We start from the raw sequence: 20,064 nt of genomic DNA on the forward strand, positions 1-20,064 counted from the left end.
TTAATGGCGTTCCGATCCCCGTATGCTGTCAGCGCACGCCAACCTTGTCCCAATGTCACGACTGGGGATCGCAATCACGCGACAAAGAATGCTTAAAACAGTGTGTCGTGTGCCAGCTCAAATGTCAAACGAATGTACGTACTTCACCGGAGCGAAGGGGGGATGCTAGCTTCTCAGTAAAACATGTTCGTAAGGTGTTCAAGGCGCCGCCGCTGAGAAAACAATCGTGCTGCACGTACATCAAAGTCCCGCCGTGCGCAATCGCGAAAGGTCTTGTCAGAGAGGACACATTTCATGCATACAAATCCTGTCGTAACAGCGTGCCTTCATGACCAATAAGAGCGCTTCCGCGCTAGAACGGCAAAGGAAATAGGACGTGGGACGTTTGCTGCATGACGATAAAAGCATTTCAACAAAGGCGCATCAATTTCTTTTTTTTTAAATAATTCCGATTCAAGTGTGCAGGCTGTCGGACTGTGTCATTTATATAGTAGCTGTCTGTTTGTAGACGTGTGTGTGTGTGTGTGTGTGTGTGTGTGTGTGTGTGTGTGTGTGTGTGTTTGTATATACGGATATGTTTATTTTGTCTTAATCTGCTGATCTGTGTTTATACTTGAGCGAAGGGAAGCGGCGTGAGATTGCTTTCCTATTCTGTATCATGTAGGCTACCATATAGAATAGATAAAACTGATATTTGCTTACGTCAGATTTTTGTGTGTATAGTTTACGTATTGTGTTGATGTAACATGTTGAATGCCGGCAAGAAAGGATCATTAAACTGTTAACATTAAACAAAGGACAGTAACTGCTTAAAGAAATAGGTTTGTTTGGACTGATCAGAGGTAGATGTGAATATATCAGTCACTAAATTCAAAACTTGTTTTTTCCGGATAGGTGTCAAAATGTGCGAGGTTACTTTATTTGTTATACAATGAGGATGCTGTTCTAAGACAGTGAGAGTCAATCTCTGCTGGAGAGAAGTCTAAACAGAGGGCTCCTCCCTTCATTAAGGCCAAACGAAACATCTCTGGCAGTAGTCTCGAACAGCACTTATCAAAACTTCGCACTGTGCTTGTGTAAGTTAGAATAGTGTAAACGGATGTGTCTTGCTGATTGTCACAGACATGATATAGGATTAAACGCAGTCTAAATACCTGTGAATTCGGTTTTCGAAGAAGCTTTGTTAATGTTACGTTCCAGTCCTATTTTTTAGACGTATGTACAAGCGCTTTTACACGGTCATTGTTGTACGTCAAGGTGACACGAATGTTTTGCACATATCCTAAGAAATCAAACCAGCAGCTGCACTCACATTCGTGTGACATTTCAGCACATAATACCGATAAGGACGTCTCCTAGGAGGGAAATAAGAGCGGGAATGTTTACGTTGTAAAAGTCATACCGACAACCCGCTAGGAATGCTATCAGGGATGCAGAGGATAAGCATCCCCTTCGGGAATTGGTGTACCTGCGACTCCTGGGAATGGCTTCCCGTGGCCTACAACAAATTGATTGATTCTCCTCCCCCGTCTTCCCAGAGGTGTCCGCGCCTAGATTAGGGTACTATGCTGGCGGCAGCTTGCGTCACTGGTCCGTCAACCTACCAATTATTGCTAACCGAATATTACGACTTTTGCCCCGTGTCATCAAAAGCGGGAAATTACACACAAAGCTAATATGGTGTTGTCCATACAAGTTTTCATATAGAGAGAATTCTTAGTTTGTACATCACATTCACCTGCCTACAAAATGTTCTAGCTCATGCAGTGACATGAGCAGGTATTATTTGGCTGTGTTGTTTTGATGCGGCGTAATTGTGTGACGACCAGGGAGAGTATAATATTAAACGCGACATTATCTATTCGTTGCCACTCATTTTTGCTTATCGAGCGACGCTGTATGTGTGGGTTTTGGGTTCTTCTTTAAGAATAATAACCATTTGAGTAGTACAATTTTGCTTTCAGTAATACCCGGCACAGATTATATCACTGCAGTTTTTTATCTAATCATTGACCATGGAATATTCGTCAGTCGCGTGGGCGTACAGAAATTTTGCCTTTCGTGATTCATCTAAACAATTACGTCTTATGTCGGTCCAGCGACATGTTCGTTCCACAGAGATCAAAGAGGAAACATCAACCCATAAATGTGCACGTTAAAGCAAACTTGAAACGAGAATAAGATGGAGGTGGGAAAGCAGAAAACTGGTGTTACGTATGAGCAAAGGAAGGTGAGCCTTTCTTCGCCCCAATGTGATTGTCATTCTGGGCTGATGCGTAATATCGACGCGAAGCGCCCCCAACTGCGATAACCTTTTTACACCACGCGCAGACCCGTGTCGCCTAGACGAATTCTTGCCTGAGCTGGCCCGCTGAGCGCCCGCCTCAACCACTGCTCGGACACGATTAAGAAAACGACGCCAACAACACGACAGCGGTTTGCAAACGTAGAACCCGGCTCTCTCCAAGCCCAGCAATTAGTTTTATGTTCCCTACCAGCATCCGCCCCAGTGAAACACACTTAGGAAGAGCAAGAAATGGGTTGACAGGAAATTGATACAGGCATTACCCCCTTGTCGTTGAACCCTTTAAGGGACGCCATAAATCTATATATAGTATTAACGGTGTTGTTTACATGCAGCATGGATGCGATAATCTAGTATCACCACTTGATATCACCCTTTAGAATACCAACCAGGGAACTATATTTGAAAGCTCTCACTCGTCAAGATAAGCTTCTGGTGTATTCTGTCAACGTTGATACAACCCACGACACTTTTATCTTTTCTGCTCTATTGTTGGAGATATTTTTTTTTTCTGTTTCAGAGTGATATGAAGCCGGGGCGGAGGGAGAGAAAAGTAAGCGAGAGGGGGAAGGGTGGGATGGTTATAGTGGTGCGACCCTGAAACTTTGCTGCCTAAGTTTTTCTTTTTTCGTAACGTTCTTAATCTTCCTTAAATCCGACTTGATATTAATGACTCAACTCGTGCATCAAGCACTGATGACACTGAATCCAAAGTATCATGGAAGATTGAGTATGCATCTCGCCATGATCCAGGTTCGCGGCGAAGATGTGCACTTGGCGGTAAATGTCCCCTTCGGCGATGATCGAGGTTCTATCATGCCGACAGAACGGCGAGGCTGAGGCCCGCTGGGTCTCCATTCCATTTTTCTACCGACCCGTATGCCTGAAGGGATCATAATTTGCCAGATCGTTTTGATAACGTAAACACAGATGATCTTGGAATGTAACATTTGGACGTCAGCCAAAGACCCAGGCTTCAGGCACAACTCAAGTGATATCTCCTCCCTTTTCATTGTTCCGTTCTTGCGTTCTGTCATTTTGTCGTCTACAGAGGGCGTTTCCGCGGTACGAGTCGGCGTTGAACTTGATGTCGGACATTGGTGACCGCTACGGACAGATCCTGGTGCTGGCTGGAATGACCAAAGCTCTTATCCACATGAAGCAACCGGAAAAAGTAAGCTCTCTTTAAATCATCATCATATTCCGTCAGCGTTTAGTGTCGTTGGTGGTGATGTTGCTGTTGCTATTATGATTGCTATCATTCTGCATCTCTTTTTCTCACGGACTGTTTTTGGCCATAAGTATAATACCGTGTTAAAGTTTAATAATGTTCTGCACTCCACCGTCTCAGAGGTATTTCTTGAAATTTGCTAAAATTGGTCCTCTAATCTTCCCGTTAGAACTTCTCATGCAGTTTAAAGAAAACCACTTACTCCAGTTTACAAAATAGTTTACACTTGTAAGATTTTCCTTTCTTACTGTTGGTCCTATATCGTTGTGCAAATTACACTCCGCGCTTTTGTGTCGGAAATCATCAGCATAACAATGACTATCTTATAAATCATCATAATATCTAGATAACACTAATGTAAGTGTCATATTGCATGTGATGTGTAAGAAGCTACAGTAAAGTCAAGGAGATGTATGATACCTCGTTGCTTAACCTGTTTGTGTAAAAATGTTCAATGCCTAGTTTGTTTGGGTTTTTTTTTTCTCATGAGCCACTGATATTTGTTTTTGCATTTTAACAGGCGATCGATTTCTGCAACAAAGCGATGGAGGTAGCAACGAGTATCGGCAATAAGGTGACGAATTTTTACAGTGTCTTTCACAGGTGTAGAACTGTAGTTGTTTGTCAAGACTGCATTATGTCTTCATGTCACAAAATCATCTTAAAGGACAAGTTCACCTTCATAGACATCATGGGTTGAGTGAATGCAGCAATATTAGTAGAACACATCAGTGAGAGTTTGAGCAAAATCAGACAATCCGTTAAAAAGTTATGAATTTTTGAAGTTTCTGCTCAGTCACGGCTGGATGAAAAGACTACTATAGCTTGTGATGTCACATGAGTACAACGATATAAAGAAAGAATAAAGAAAATTCAACATATTTCCATTTTTCTCGCATAACAAAAGAACACTCGACTTCTCTCTTTCAGAAGGCAGGGGGAATAATATTACCCTTAACATACGTCAGTAGCAAGTCGAAGAAATGTGCACTTTATTCAAAAAGAAAGGTTTTGTGAAATTCTCTTTTTATTTTCCTTATATAGTTGTACGCATGTGACGTCACACACTGTAGTAGTCTTCTCTTACAGCAGTGACTGCGCAGATACTTAAAATATTCGTAACTATTGAACGGATTGTCCAATTTTCCTCAAACTTTCACTGATGTATTCTACTAATATTGCTGCATTCTCTAAATCCTTATGTATATGAAGGTGGACTTGTCCTTTAAGCATGTTTATGCCCTACCCGGCGGCACTGCCTAGAGTCCTGAAAGTGATGGAAAGTAGCAATCGATGATTTTTACAGGTAGCCTGAATCTAAACGGTACTTGCTTGGAGAAATTTAATGAGTAATGCAAGAGGATTTGATATGGTCATTCAAGGAAAGGGGCGGACATCCAATGCAGAGTTGCCAAGACTCATTTAAAATGTGAATATCTCTCTGCATGTCCCAACATGAGAATGATAAAAGCCTCCTTGATTTGGGGAGATTTTGTTGTTGTTGTTGTTGTTGTTGTCGTCGTCGTCGTCGTTGTTGTTAGATTTTGTTGTTGTTGTTGTTGTTGTCGTCGTCGTCGTCGTCGTCGTCGTTGTTGTTGTTGTTGTTGCCTTTTGAGATGCACGTAGCAGACAAGTATCTCCCTGGATACTGGTTAAAAAAAAAATACCGCCCTAATTTTGGTGTGTTTACATTGCCAACCTTGGCAATGCAATTAGGTTAATTAAGTCAATTAGAATAAGATCCATTACTTCTTAAATATATTGGGAGTCGTCTTCGCGTGTATGAAAATAACGAAATATAGTCTCTTTCACTTTTCATGTCTGTAGATATCTATAAGAATTTTCTTAATTCATTAAATTGAATTTTCACCTTCGACATCGTCTAGATGTGCATGCTGAGGGCGAACTGGACGCTGCACACGCTCTACCGGGCGATTGGCGACATGACAACAGCACAGCAGCACGCTTGTCGCTTTGACCAGTACCTCCAAGAGATGGCGCTATACTGCGGCGTCTGTCACGAAGTCATGGGCAACCGTGAGAACAGCATACAGAGCCTGACCTGTTTCCACATATTTCACACGAGGTGAGTACGGCCCTGGTCACACATAAGCGAATACTGGTCGACAACCATTCTACATCCACTGAAATCACTGGTCAGCAGTTGGTCATCACAGGTTGTAAAAAGTTTTTTTCTTTTTCTATTTTAAAGTCGGCATATGGATGTCAGTGGTCGGCGACCGGTTTGGGTCGGGTAGAGGTTTTCGATGCTGCATCGAGAACCTGTTGCCGATCAAACTTGTCAGCAAAAATTTGTTATTGATTTTTTTTCCTGTAATTGGTGGTAAGAAGGTCGGCAACCGGTCGCTGACTGGTTGCTAACCTCTTTAGAACTGGTCTGCAGTGACTTCTGGCCCTTGGCAAAAGATTTGGTCGTCAACCAGTTGCCGATGGCCGACTTTTTGCCAAGTGGTTGCTAACCAGATGACATGCACACCAATTACTACTAAAAACCATTTTTCTAGAGTGTCTGCGTCCACGGACTTACACATTTGTAATCCTGTGGTAATTGTTGCCGCGCCCCACATGGAAATCAGCGACCAATCGGCGGCCAATTTCTAGTAGTCTTCATAAGTAGCCTTCAATTTGCCGACCATTTGCAAACCTTTCTGCAAGCAGTCGCCTGCTCATCATCATCATTTTTGTTGTTGTTGTTGTTGTTGTTGTTGTTGCCGTCGTGAAATGTTCGCAAAGCGCTCTATAACCGGTCATCAAATGGTTTGCAAGTTGTTCGGCAACTGGTTGGCAAACCGGTCGGTAACCTGTCAGCAACCAGTCGCCAATCAAAAGTTTAGGGCTTTGGTCGCCGATTGGTTGTCGATGGTCGCCTGTAATGTTTGGTTGCTGGAGGTCAGCGACCGGTCTCGGCATAATGTGTGACCAGGCCCTAAGGTTGGCTCTTGATAGTAGACAGCTGTCACCCTCGTTAGTGACTTTTTTTACCAGTGATAATTGTAACCAGAATATTCCTTTCTTTTTGTTTGTTTGTAACCTTCTTTTTCGGGAAGGGATGGTTTAGTCATGAGGGCTTGTCTCTTGGTTGATATTTCTTTGTTTTCTGTTGTCTTTCCTGCGTTCGTAATTTGGCTCTTGGAAACGGTTTTGGACAGCATCCAATTACGATACGAGACATGACAGTTGGAAAATTCAGAAGAAATTGAAACCATTATATTTTCAATAGTGATTTACAGTCGAAAGTTGAATGAGTTGAGATGCATAAAGACGGAAGAAATTAACCAGAATGTTGAGCAGGGTAACGAAATTTCTCCCAGTATTTCATGTTTCACTAAAAACGGCGAAACAGACATTACAAGGCCAAACTGTTTTTAACTTACGGATATCCTTCCCGATTAATCTTTGGTTTCACTTCTCTCTTTTCTTGTACAGGTGTGTGGAGAACAGTACCTTCAAGACGCGAGGCTGCCCAAATTGCAAGAAAACGGCTCATTTGTCAACTCCCGTTTCCGTCTAGTCGAACTTTGCCACATATCGCACGCACGCACGCACACAATCACGCACACACGCACGTACGCATTCAAGCCTTATCCGTGTACTAGTACATACTACAGGACCAAATTGATCTTGTAGTGTTTATCAAGTAACCAATGTACTGATCGCAGTTATTATCGTAAGTTGACGAAGAAGGAGGCGGTGCAACTATGTCTTTGTGTCAACTTGTGTCTTAAGCTGATCTAACATCTTGTCCCAAAAGACCTTGGTGCTACTTTAGTTTGCCCTATATACAAGATATATACACGCCTTCTGTGTGTGGGGAGCATTTCTCCGTTATTGTCGCCACCAGATCTCTTGTGTTTAAGCGCGCGAGAAAGAATAATACTTGAAGAATAAAAATCTTCGTATGTTTTACATCACGACGTGTGAATCGCTAATAGAACATCACGTTTTATTCTCCTTGCCATTTGAACATCTTGACATGATATTAACTGAGTGACTTTAAACAACAAGAACTATATGTATCATACTTTCAATGCAAACTTTGTTTTTAGAATTTTTCCTTCGCTCTTCAAATAAAAGCAAGATCGTGTTTTGCATGCAAATAAAAGCAAGTGAGAAACAAAGTAACACTCTAACAGTAGACAATAGCCTTATTCTATTAGGATATATATATATATATATGTATATATATATATATATGCCTATATCTTCAATATAGAAACAAAGCAACACAATCGCAGTAGACAATAGACTGCATGAGCTTAAAAAAGTGACAAGACTGCAATGCCAAAGTTGTTGTGGTCTCAGTGGTGCACATGAAGTCTTTCAAACGTAACACAAAAACCAAGTTATAATTCGCAGTATTATATGTTTCCATGATTAACCCAACGCAATATAGAAATCGGTATACTAGCGTGATAATTTTCAAAGAACAAGAGCAATGTGGCAAAAGAATCACATGAGAGGTTTTGTTGCAACTGCCACAAACTGTTTATACATACCAACAAAGGCTCTCTTCCTAGTCACAACGTGCTGAAATCGCGACTGGAGTATCCCTACATTACGTATCATCGTACCATAAGGCATAGTTAGATTTCACGCATATGGTTTGACACAGCTCCCAGCTTTTTAGATCGACAATGGTAGCTGTATAACGGGATGACAGTGAGTTAACGCCATTTCGATCTTCTCTGATAGTCAAACAGGCAATTCTGCACAGCTGTGATATAAGGATACTATTATTGTGGCGTTGCACGATAAATTCTTGGGACGTTCTATTGGATTTTCCATCGATAGCACTTCGAAGTCGCTCATAGAATTTCATTGCATGTATAGAATATGTATGAATTGCGTGTACTCAGTGGCACAAAACTTAGCTCTAATTAATGTGTGAGTGTGCACAACAGCATATGATATGTGAAGGGTTTCTAATTATTGTTATTATCATGTAAATTTCCTAACTATGGGTCATTTTCATGTCATGCTTCGCCTATGATGAATGTCATTACGATTGCAAGATATTGTACAAAGAAATGTATCTAAAGTGTAAATTGAAAGGAACATATTTTATACACAACTGTATCATAATACACTGTATGCATAATATTATTTACCCGACATGCCCGAGTGGATAGAATTGCATTAGATCGCACCATGCATTAATGATGTATTAGTAGTAGGAAGTTGCTAGTATGACGATGAAATCGCATTTAGTTAGATTTTACACTAACGCAGGGGATTGCAAATGTTACTATAGTATACAGTGAAGGTTAATGAACACGTGCATAGTATACGCAGAATATTTATTGTCAGTGGGCTCTTGCATGATTATTTTGCCGCCATAGTTTGGGCCCTCAAAAACGACATCAATATCCACGTGACATTGTTCAAAAACTCTGTTTTTGACGTTTTTACGTGTTGCATTTTACGGTAGTAGCCAATTATATTTGGGAGGATTCTGAATTGGAATTGTGTTCATTTCAGCATAACTGCAGTTTGATATGGAGATATTACGTTCGATTCAAGGAAAGAGCAAAATCTGTCATCTGAAAGAGCTTCTAGTATTTGTTTGTTATATAGAAAGATGATTTTCAGCATTCAGAGAAAGTAAAATGACTTCATATCGCAATTTTCCCATCTAAAGTTGTACCGTAAGATTTTGGTCTTTAAAAAATAGATAAGAGAAAAAGAAATAGATTAATGGAAGAATCTTAAGAGGGCTATACACTGCAGTATTAAATTTTCCGGCTTAACATGTTCCGGTCTTGAAATATTGTATCTCGTATGATATCTACAGTATATCATTGGTATTTCAACTACCACGTGTGCATTGGAAGTCTCGTATTGCCACTTGCTGTTGCTCAAACTGTATGGTATAATGGTGAACACAGCCCGGAAATGCAACATTCAATATCATGACACTGATATTAAAGATGTTTTTGTCGTATAATGTCACCACTTTATGCAACAATGATCGTAAACCATTGACAAGTTCGAGAGATATTCTACAAATGCGAACTCCTGTCTTTATTTTGATACACTCAAAGCACAAAAGTTAACCCGTTTTACCCAGAGGAATATGAAGGGTGTTCTAAAAGACCTTAAGAATACGAATATTACTTTATCTCTGTCGTCACATCTGTTTTCTGAATGCATTTGCACAAGGCGGTAAAAGGAATTTCGAACTTTGTCACATCTTGCCATATTTGAATCTTTGTTTTGTCTTCTTTAATACTTAGACGATGGCGATTGGGTATGTTGCTTTGTAGCTTTTCCTTATGTAGTGGTAGACAGTTCAATGTTATGTTGCTGGATGATCAAATTAGACAAAAGAAGAAAACGCGAATTTCGATTTATTTATTCCTTTGCAATTGCCTTCAAATTAAATCGTGATGCGTCTAATATAATTTGGCCTAAGAATATCATGTTTTCAACAGTTACACAACAACCAACAACTTTCGATAAAACCTCTCACGTATACGATTAAAGCTTAACCCCCAGGTACCCCTTGATCACCCCTGCTCCTTTCTCTGACGTCATAATTATTTACTGCACTGATTATTTTCAACACCGACACTTAGCTATTTCAGCGTGTGTGTTTAAATTCATTACGATGAAGAATGAACATTATGACAGGTAAATTGTTAATGGCACTGCAATGAGCTTTGTTCATCTAATATACACCTTGAAATAAGACGGATTTCTTAAATCGCTCTCTTGTCGCCATCAGTATTCACTCACTTAGACATTATCTAGCACTAAATTGTCACCGCACAAAATTGAGTCGTTTTTAAAGTGACAGCAATGATGCATCCGCTGGTTTGTCAGGGAACCAGACAGATATTATGACGTCATGAATGCGTCATTGATTATCTTGCTGAAGCGAGATTGTAATCATTGATTTTGTCAACCCCCGGTCCCACGCGACCGGAGCTGACAATATTGTATCCAAGAAGTTTGCCCGTGTCTTCACCAGCGAAATCTGCATACGTATAGTGTAGGAATGTTGAAGTATGGGTTATGAATTGACTTCTCAATTTGAGTTAATAATTGATTCATTTCACGCATTGTATTGTGTCTTATTTCCAATAGTATTAGTATTTATGTTATACTCTGTTGAGGTACCCAGGAAAAGAGATAGCGGTGTTGTTACATGGTGGTAAATGTTGACAGGATTAAAAAGATTGACTCAAAATATAAAATCACATGGTTTACCTTTGCGCTTTATTTCGTCTCTGGTTGCTCAATAAGCTCTTTCATGTAACATGATCAATATGTGAATTAAATCATAATGAAGACAATAGTGGTATGAAAACATAATTATATGAAACCACTTCTCTGGTGTCCTTCTTTTTGCCAATCTGTAACCTTACCCGAAGTTTGCCCGACACAGCAACAACTTATACAGTATATGCAAACTGGACTCCAATTATGGCACTTGTGTGTGTGTGTGTGTGTGTGTGTGTGTGTGTGTGTGTGTGTGTGTGTGTTTTAAAGTACAGTTAGTTGCATAGGTCGTTACGTCAGAAAGGAAGAAGCATCACATAAATTTGAATGTGTTATAGTAATCCGGTCTACTTGGAAGGGATGGAGCTTATCCTACATGGAAAGTTGAAGGGATGGGCATACATGTATGTATATCGTCGACATACACTCTCTCCTCGACCTTGCTTTAATACTACAACGGAACTGTGGATCTACCTGGAGTACCTACTAGACATTATTATGACACTTTCACATATCTCTCTCTCTCTCTCTCTCTTTGTTCGTGTTCCTGAGGAGATTCTTTCTCTTAGGGCTTTTTGTGATAATTGAGATTAGAGTGGTCGCGAAAGTTTTATTTGGACACAGCAAGAGATTATGAGTATACAGTAAATCCAGAGTTTCACATTAGCACCTGCGTATACTCCTTATCGGTGGACAGGCCAAGTAGCTGTGCAAACAGAATAGTCACAAGTGTTCAGTTGTGATGAAAATGATTAAATTGAATGCAACGTAAGTCTCACATAATAGTCCCAAGTGGACTGATCCGAGCCTCCGGCAGAACCATGCAAAAAGTTGGCGAGAAACTGCGCAGGTATGTCAAACACACCACTTTTGTTCTCAGATTCCTAATGACAAAAGGATCTTAATCGCGGATTGGCGTGTCCGAACTTCAAAGATTACACCGCAGAATCCACTTTCTGTATAGCCTATACTATTTTCTGAGGAATAAAAGACACGCGATTTTCCTCTCTTTCTACCTGTATAGTGAATTTATGTCCCCGTTAGCATTAGCAGGCATCATACAGGGGTCTCGCACCTGGGAAGGCCACTTCTAGGCAGAACAATGTTGACCAACATAGCATCAGTTGAATACCGCCTGTATTGGGAATATCGCAGAATGTCAGCACACAATGTCTTTCTGCGATGTTCCAAAGGAAATGTCAACAGTATTCCCATTATGCGATTCTGAATTGAAGTTTGCCCCGTTTAGTCGTCATACAAAGGGGTGATCATTCTTTGTACATGTTGGTCTGCAGCATGACGGCGACGAACTCGTCTCGGTTGATCTTGTTGTCCCCCGTCGTGTCTGCCTCCTCCACCATCTCCCGAAGCATGGTGTCGCTGACCTTTACCCCCACTTCCTTAGCAACCAGCTTCAGGTCCTCGACCGTCAGGCAGCCCTTCTTACCTGTCAGGAGGAGTGAGGTGAAGGATTCGGGAGAACGCGAGTAATGATTACAAAAAGAAATTGTAATGGAGAGACGAGGGCATCGAAAGCTAGAACGTGAATATTTACATTTTCAGGCGTAAATATTCACAATTGAATGACACGCGCCATAAAATCAAAATAACAACAACATTCGACGAAAACAAAGAGATAAAGAGGAAAGAAAAAAAGAATATAAAGGAGGAGGAGGAGAAAAAAAGTAGAGGAAATTGACGCAGACGATGTTGACGAAAAATATTTTTGCTGCTGCATCACTTGAGTGGTTGCTGAACGTGCCAATTAATGGAGAGATTGGTTGATGGGCTGAACTGTATACCAAATTTTCCTAACTCATGAGCCATAACTGAAAGAATCATCATTGATTCACCCAAAGACATGAATCATTGTCAATGTCAGTGACTATCGCATCCTATATCCGGACAACTTTCCATACATAGAGCCTTGTTCAGGAATATACGTCTAGAAATTTATTTTTCGGTTAACAGGGATTAGATAATCACAGGATTGAATAACAGTGATCGACGAAGTAGTGTGAATCTCACCATAGTCCATCATATCGAACCCCTGGTTTATCTCGGCGTAGATGTCCCGACTGTCCCCTTGGCGGTGTGCTACCAGATCCAAAAAATCCTTGAAATTGATTTCCCTGCCATAGAAACCATACAAAGTGCGGCCACATTAAGCGGAGCAAAGTTGCTTCACAAATATATGATAAATAGCACATTAGCCCCTCAGACCTGGAAAATATGGATCTTTTTAAAATTCCTTTAATTTGTAGGTTACCGAGCCCGAAAAGCCCTGAATTTACATGGATATATAGAATGTTCAAAGATTTGTGGGAGAGGTGTAAATCTAGATACACCCTAATGCTAAATCAATCAATACATGGGAAGAGTGCTTGAAAACTGCATGGGCGGAATGGCGTACTTAGAGTCTCACAAGCCCAGAACGTAATACAACTTAACCCTAACTTACTTGGGGGGGGGGGGGGGGCCTTAAATCCCCCCCCCCCGACGAATTTCGCGACCATTCTGGCGCGCAAAAATTTTTGACCGCGCCGCTCACTGACTTTTTACTTTCAAGTCTCGCGCAACTTTTGAGACCAAATTTGTCACGCCCGGGCATACCGTTCCGAAGCCACGCCCCTTCAAAAGTTTTTCGTCAACCCCAAAATTGCTCAAAAACGTGATTTTGTGTACTAAGTCAATACAAATTGTGTTTTTTCAATTAATTCATATAAAGAGTCATATCTTAAATTTTAATGGCTGAAATCAATTTATTTGAGTATAATTATGCTTCAAAAAATGTGTATGACAAATTCTGCTGAAAAACAACAAAAACAAAAGTTCGAAAAAACAAGGAAATGCATAAAAAAATTGATAAAACAAAAAACATAAAAAAATAATTTTGATACTGAAATTTTTTTTACGCACAAATGTTTGGAATGTCACTAGAAATATTTACACCAAAGATCAGCTTTCCATAAGCTTTTATGAACCAATTACAGACGAAAATTAGGTTTTTGCATATATTTGCATAATCAATTGATTCAAAATAAAAAATGCAAATTTTTTGAAAATTTAACTTAACAGTCTTGTAGATTACATCCGGCTTTATGTTCATGCAAAATTTTGCGGCGATCGCGCGATCAACGGCCGAGATCTGAAGGGGGGCCATAATGCCCCCCCCCCCCGGAATTCAAGCTCGCTAAATAACCCAGGTAAGTTAGGGTTAAGCACTATAGGGCTCGACACAATATTTGAAATTGAGAAAATTTTAACATCAGAAATTGTATTGGCCTGAAATAAAATGAAATACAAATTCTCCGATCGAGCGACCAGGAGATAGCCTTTTTCCGAAATTTGTTGACCCGACATCAATTATTAGTGACCATGGAACAACGGGCAACCACTACCCGCTACCCGCTACTTTTCTCCCTCACATGGGATTGTCTTTGCCGAGTAGATAGTTTGACGTTACTTTCAAGATTAGCTCTTATCATATACGTATATATACATCATTCAATGAATACACGAATCACAGACGACAAATTTAACCTGAGTGGTATTTCCTATCTTACGACATTGATGAAGTTTCTCCGATGTAGGGTTCTGAACAGATTTTTGCAGTCTTTCCATTAAAGAAGAATGAAACCCAAATATACACTCGATCGGACGATCCTTTGCAAAGTTATGAGTTTCGGGGTGCCGTTATGGCTGGATGGAAAAACTGTTTAAGTTCTAAACGTCACGCATGGATAACGATAAAAACGAAATATAAAAAAACTTTCAAATCATACATTCTTTTTAAAATGAAAAGTATACACATTCCCTCAACTAGTTAATGACATTTGTTAAGGGTAGGCCTATACTGTCATTCCCCTTGCTTTCTGAGAGAGTTAAGTCAAGTGTTCTTTCATGACGCTTTCGAAAAGTGAAAATAAGTTAAATTCTCTCACAAAATAATGTATTCTTCTCATCTGGCAATGGCGGCACCGAAACTTTAAGAATTCATAATTTTTCAACGGTTGTCCGATTTTCCCCAAACTTCACTGTTGTATTGCTACTTTCTCTCGACCCACATAATAATCTACATGTCCGGTGTATTTAGGTTTCATTCTTCTTTCTAAAATCAAAACTGTGACGTCTGGACGTACGTACCCGATTATCCCTCGTCCGAGGTCCACTGCGGAGATTCAGAAGACAATGAAAAAAAAGATTGATTGGAGTTAAAGGTGAAGTGCTTCAATTCTAATATCACCTCTAAATTAAACACAAATTTCTTCATCATTTGATGTTATCTCTAAATCAAAAACAATTTTCTTCTTCATTTGATATTATCTCTAAATTAAACACAATTTTCTTCATCATTTAATATTATCTCTAAATCAAACATAATTTCTTTATTATTTAGTTCACTGAAGAAAAAAAAAACTATAAGCGCCGGCGTCAGCCGATGGCATCTTGTAATGGAGAAAACTTTCCTGTCTTTCTTGGTTAGTTGGTTGATAATGAAGAAAGCTTATGTAAGCCCTTCTATGATTTCACTGGAAATTCCATTATGGAAGATTATTTAATTCCTGAAAAGTCATGATGTATTGTATCACTGCACTGCAGGGCTTCGTTTTAACTGTCCCTATATACAATAAGCGCAAAGAAGAAAATAGCATATCTTTATAATGGTAGCAGCAATAAGGTAACTACTAATTAGCTTTGTGCATGACCTGTTACCGTGGTATAACTCACCTATCGCTTCATCAGTCTCCCGATGTGACAGCTTGAAGCCAAGCACGCGAAGAGCTCTCCGCAGCTCAAAGGCGTCAATGTAGCTTGGAGGAGAAATTAGTGAAATAAAGAAAAACGATTTTAACACTCACAAGGCCAGATAAAAATAATGATCTCCTTTTAATCGACGGCATATCATCATTCTCTGCTAAGTTTATCATGTCGGTCGCTTTAGATATCAAGTGTATCTAATGTCTTTATTTGGCGATCAATTCGCAATTAGCAATCCCCCACCGACTCCCCTCCCCCCCCCCACAAACCCCCGGTCCAGCACACACGCACGACAACACCTTTGGCTACGAAAAGAAATTTCGGCAACCAAAAAGAAAAAAAAAATGTATGTACTCGTTATAGTCGAAGGGGTAGAACAGACTAACTACAAGCTTACTTAGATATAGGATTCTTCATTGTTGTGCATGGCCTTTATCAGTTACTGAAAGAGTGTCATTCTGCTTAAAGGTCTTCTAGAAAAAAAAAAGACAATACGAATCATTAAGTCCCAAGACTGAAAAGTGATTCCTACGATTGAGTTAGACTTTGCAATTCCATCTACGGACGTCTGAAAATATCGTTTGGTGTTTTTAAACTGAAATTCAAAAGTTCCGAACAATTTGCCGAGTGTATTCGTTCTCTCAATGAAAAAAAAAAACACAGCCAGGGCTGGGGCAATATTAATATTTTTTGTTCATGTTTACCTGTGTAGCACTAAGGTTGGAATTAGAGATATTCTAGGATTTTTTTTTCTCTCGATGCATTCTTGTTTAGATGTAAGCATCATTATACTGAGAAAATAACAAGTGGAATTTGGTATTGACAATGATACAGTATATATAGATGTGCATGAAATGTACTTCCTGGGGCCCGTTTCATAAAACTTGTCATCAGTGACAAGTTGTCATAGATGTGACAAGCTACTGAAATCCTTGCATCTGATTGGCTGAGAGCATATTTGTCATAGAAATGTGGCAGTTGTCACTGATGACGAGTTTTATGAAACGGGCCCCTGGACATTGACATTTTTCTTTCTACTTTGATATGAGCGTTAGTGTTTACATGTCATCATGCGCTTACAGCGACTGAGAATTATGATGCCAAACTTACCCTCTTTGCTCTTTGTCAAACACGTTAAATACGGCTTTCAGATCGCGGATCTCCTGCTCCGTAAATTGCTCCAACAGTGCCCTGTCCGTGTCTGTCACGTGATCCCCGTGCTCCAATGAGAAGAGGTGACTTGTAGCCACGCCCATATCACCATGGCGTGAAGGTGATGCAGACGTCACGTCTGGTGTGGCGCCATTTCTCGAAGACGTGGCGCCGGTCTTAAGATAACCTTTATTTCTAGTAGACATTTTCGCTGGAAATGTGTGTACGAGAGAGCTAAACAAAACAAGGAAATGAAATAACACGTTTGATTGAGGTTAGAGATCAGCAGCAATAAACAGCAATAAACACGGGATAAGAGCGTTTGAGATGTCAATTTTCTAATACAAATCTAGTAGAAACTTAAGCAGTTAAAAAGGTTATCAAATTTAGTAGGCCTGCTAATATTGCGTGAACCAACCAGGCTCCACTGTACTCTTAATTTCATCATAGACGTAGTTGTAATGTTCAGTAAATAGTATTGTGCACATGCGAGCACATTATGTGCGAAAACATCTTTCCATATTCAATCTCGCATTAACTGAGGAATGATTGTTCTTTTTTGTCTAGTTTAATTTATTGTCTCATCTTATCGTTCAGTTAACAGAGGTATAACATTTCATTGAACACTTCTGGATTATTTATCACAATTCACCTACACTCTGAAAAAATGAAAAGGTAAATCAACATTTTAATGATTTCACTCCTCGATTCTTTTTGGAAAATGTTAAATTTAACATTCGAAATGTTAGATTTGCCATTCAACATTTTGAGTGCAAAATTTAGCATTTTGAGTGTTAAATGTAACACTTTACTGAAGGTTGGAGGAGTAATAACAGCATTTAAAGTGTTGATTTGCCTTTCATTTCTTTTTTGAAGAGAATCTGTTTTCACTCTTTTTTTTACACAAAATGGCATAGTCTGACCGTATCTCTGCATTTATTATCATGTTATGATGACTACATTTTGGTAAATTCATCCTGGTTTCTGAGAGTTTTGTACCTTTACATTGGGTCAGAAACCCAACTTTTATATCGTCATACCTATCCATACCATAACAACGAATTTTGTCCATCAATGTAAATTTGAAAGAGTGTGCTTATTAAGAAATACGTTTGCTGTACCGACAGTCTTATCTTTTGTGCCAACGCCAGTTTGTGTGTCATTCCAGAGTAAAAGTAATTTTACTTTATTACATCATGTTCTTCGATTTCAAAAATATTCATCGAATTCGAGTAAAGTTAAAGTCAAATTCAATCCTGTTCTAGTAGAGAATCCGTTTCCAGTCTGTCATTTTTACTGATCATGATTTTGTTGGCGCTCGTCCACAGCCCCCACCTTTCAACATTATCAACACAGATGAACTAAAAAGAACGGCGTTGTAGCTAGCGAATTCGTTGAGTGAGTCGAATAATAGCCATTTCGCTAAATGTCAAGAACGGTAACATTATAAACCATACAGTAAACATGCTTCGTGTTACGTTATGATGCTGCTTATAGCAGGAGATTCTTTCGATCTCTATTTTACAGTATTTTTATGGTCATTCAATGCCTTTAAGTTCAATGACTTAAATCAATGCAAAGCATATCAATGTTCTTCATGTGAATGACTATGGAAAACTTGGAAAAAAAACCCAACAACGCACGGAAACAGAAGCCATGAAGTTTGATCAGGATAGAAGAACGACTAGTGACACCCAAGTATAGACCAATATGCGTTTCAAAAATCCATAGATATTTGGAAACATACTTACCAATTTTAATAAGTTACCCCGACACTTTGACAATATACAGCTGGAAATGGAGCATTTCAGCCAGAGAGTGTAGATCCAAAGTCCAACATTAGCAGTAGCATCGGCAGACGACACAGGATGTTACAATACGCTGTCCACCGTTCGCCAACATCACAATTTATCCATCCAGATTTGGTACAGCCGAGCGTGCATGTCTCCGCTGTCTTATGTTTGAATCAGTGAAGTCTGATGAATGTATTATCTCACCCAGCAACAAAATGATATCAACAGAAAATCAATGCTGCCCTTTTGTACTATTAGCTGCAAACGAGAATTCCATGAGCCGTCCATAGGCCTACCGGTAATTAACGCGGGCGTAATTATTACTGGCTCTCGACGTGTACATGCAAGACGTGCAGTGGTGGACTCTGTGTTGTTGCATGGGAAACCGTCTATTTAGACAAGGAGAGACAATATTTGTTCGCGAATTCGGCTTGAAGTGTTCTCTTCTCGCTCCTCAAGTTAAGACCCTTGGTGTGTCAGTGAAGATTATTACGTCATGTCATAGAAAAATGTGATCAAATGTGAGCAAAATGGTAAAACTGATGTCAGATGACCTTAGACCGTCTGTTAGATCCAAGCAGAATTCTTTGAAAGCTTTACGCTCATACTGCTGCAGACTCCAAAAGAATCTATTTCTTCCTCTCCTGGTTACGTTGAGAGTTACCGTAAGATTGCAAGTTTTACTCGCCTTTTAATTTTACAGTGACATTTCTCGTTCTTTTTCGTGTTTTTTTTTTTTCTCCAAACACGCATGACTCTGTGTGCACGCGCGTTCACTCATTCTGAGGGTTCGACCATCTCGATAGCAGTAGACCGATACCGGTAACTTTGCGAACAGTTTGTGTTCGAGTGGTTTCAAGATCCACTGAGTAAATAGAAACATGAGTTTTGTTTGTGTTGGCCCCTTTGTTGGCAAGTAATGGTGCGTTCCACACGAGAACAAAGGGCAAAAGATTGCATCTTTGTGCAGAATTGTAATCAAAGACACATGTTTTCTCAACAGGTGAGATTGAATCCATCCCGTATTTACCCGTTTGAAAATAATTGAGCCAGAGAGAGGGAGTAGATGGGGGCACATAGCCAGATAGCGGAGTTTGGGGATAAATTTTGTCGTGACACTGGAGCGGAAATATGTTTGGTCATATTTCTTCACTCTGATAATGAGAGATTTTGCAAAATACTATCTACATGGTCTCTATGCCAGTTTAAGAAAAAGTGCTGTATGGTAATTGAAGAAGAATGGGATTATGATAATTGATTGGTGTACTAATTGAAATTCACCTGTGATTTACGCTTCAATCGCCACTCTTCTAAACTTCATCTTGAAAGGGTTGTGCTTCTTGAGTGATACAAAGTAAACTTTGTGAAAAGTGAAAATGCTGACAGATTGAATCACGATCTAGTTTCTTTGGGGGAATCATCATCAATCAATCCACGGACTGCAATGTACTAATATACTTTTCTTTACACTATAATAGGCGAAACTTACCTTCTTTAGGTGATACGCTATCAGCGTATCACCTATTGTGATTGTCAAAATCTCTCTTTATTTCTTTTTAGGTGATACGCTATCAGCGTAT

At 39.7% G+C, this 20,064-nt stretch overlaps 2 protein-coding genes across 2 annotated transcripts in view; one reads left to right on the top strand and one right to left on the bottom strand.

Moving 5' to 3' along the window:
• The window catches only part of LOC139715921 (43 kDa receptor-associated protein of the synapse-like), a 108,097-nt gene extending 101,029 nt beyond the window's left edge, over positions 1–7,068 (top strand). Inside the window, exons 3-6 of the mRNA XM_071627473.1 lie at positions 3,357–3,479; positions 4,057–4,110; positions 5,423–5,622; positions 6,984–7,068. Coding sequence (XP_071483574.1) covers positions 3,357–3,479; positions 4,057–4,110; positions 5,423–5,622; positions 6,984–7,068 — 462 coding nt within the window. The remainder of the gene's footprint in view (positions 1–3,356; positions 3,480–4,056; positions 4,111–5,422; positions 5,623–6,983) is intronic.
• Positions 7,069–12,046: 4,978 nt separating this feature from the next.
• Positions 12,047–18,796, bottom strand: LOC139715854 (uncharacterized). Its single transcript, XM_071627389.1, has 6 exons — positions 18,443–18,796; positions 16,650–16,925; positions 15,510–15,592; positions 14,925–14,949; positions 12,807–12,910; positions 12,047–12,225 (listed from the first exon to the last, which is right to left on the bottom strand). The coding sequence occupies exons 2-6, from the start codon at positions 16,895–16,897 to the stop codon at positions 12,047–12,049; spliced, it is 639 nt and encodes a 212-aa protein (XP_071483490.1). The 5' UTR covers positions 16,898–16,925; positions 18,443–18,796.
• Between the last annotated feature and the right edge of the window lie 1,268 nt (positions 18,797–20,064).

The sequence above is a fragment of the Diadema antillarum genome, unplaced genomic scaffold (assembly GCF_040938485.1).
Source record: "Diadema antillarum isolate AM-2024a unplaced genomic scaffold, OU_Dant_1.0 scf00000057, whole genome shotgun sequence".
In the NCBI taxonomy this organism is placed as follows: Eukaryota; Metazoa; Echinodermata; class Echinoidea; order Diadematoida; family Diadematidae; genus Diadema; species Diadema antillarum.

Bases quoted from the DNA above. Each gene is read 5' to 3' on its own strand.
- LOC139715854 (XM_071627389.1), bottom strand. From the start codon at position 16,897: ATGTCTACTAGAAATAAAGGTTATCTTAAGACCGGCGCCACGTCTTCG. The intron at 14,950-15,509 runs GTGAGTTATACC...GAATCTCCGCAG, and splicing joins GGAGACTGATGAAGCGATAG to TGGACCTCGGACGAGGGATA. The intron at 12,911-14,924 runs GTACGTACGTCC...TTTCTATGGCAG, and splicing joins CTCGGACGAGGGATAATCGG to GGAAATCAATTTCAAGGATT.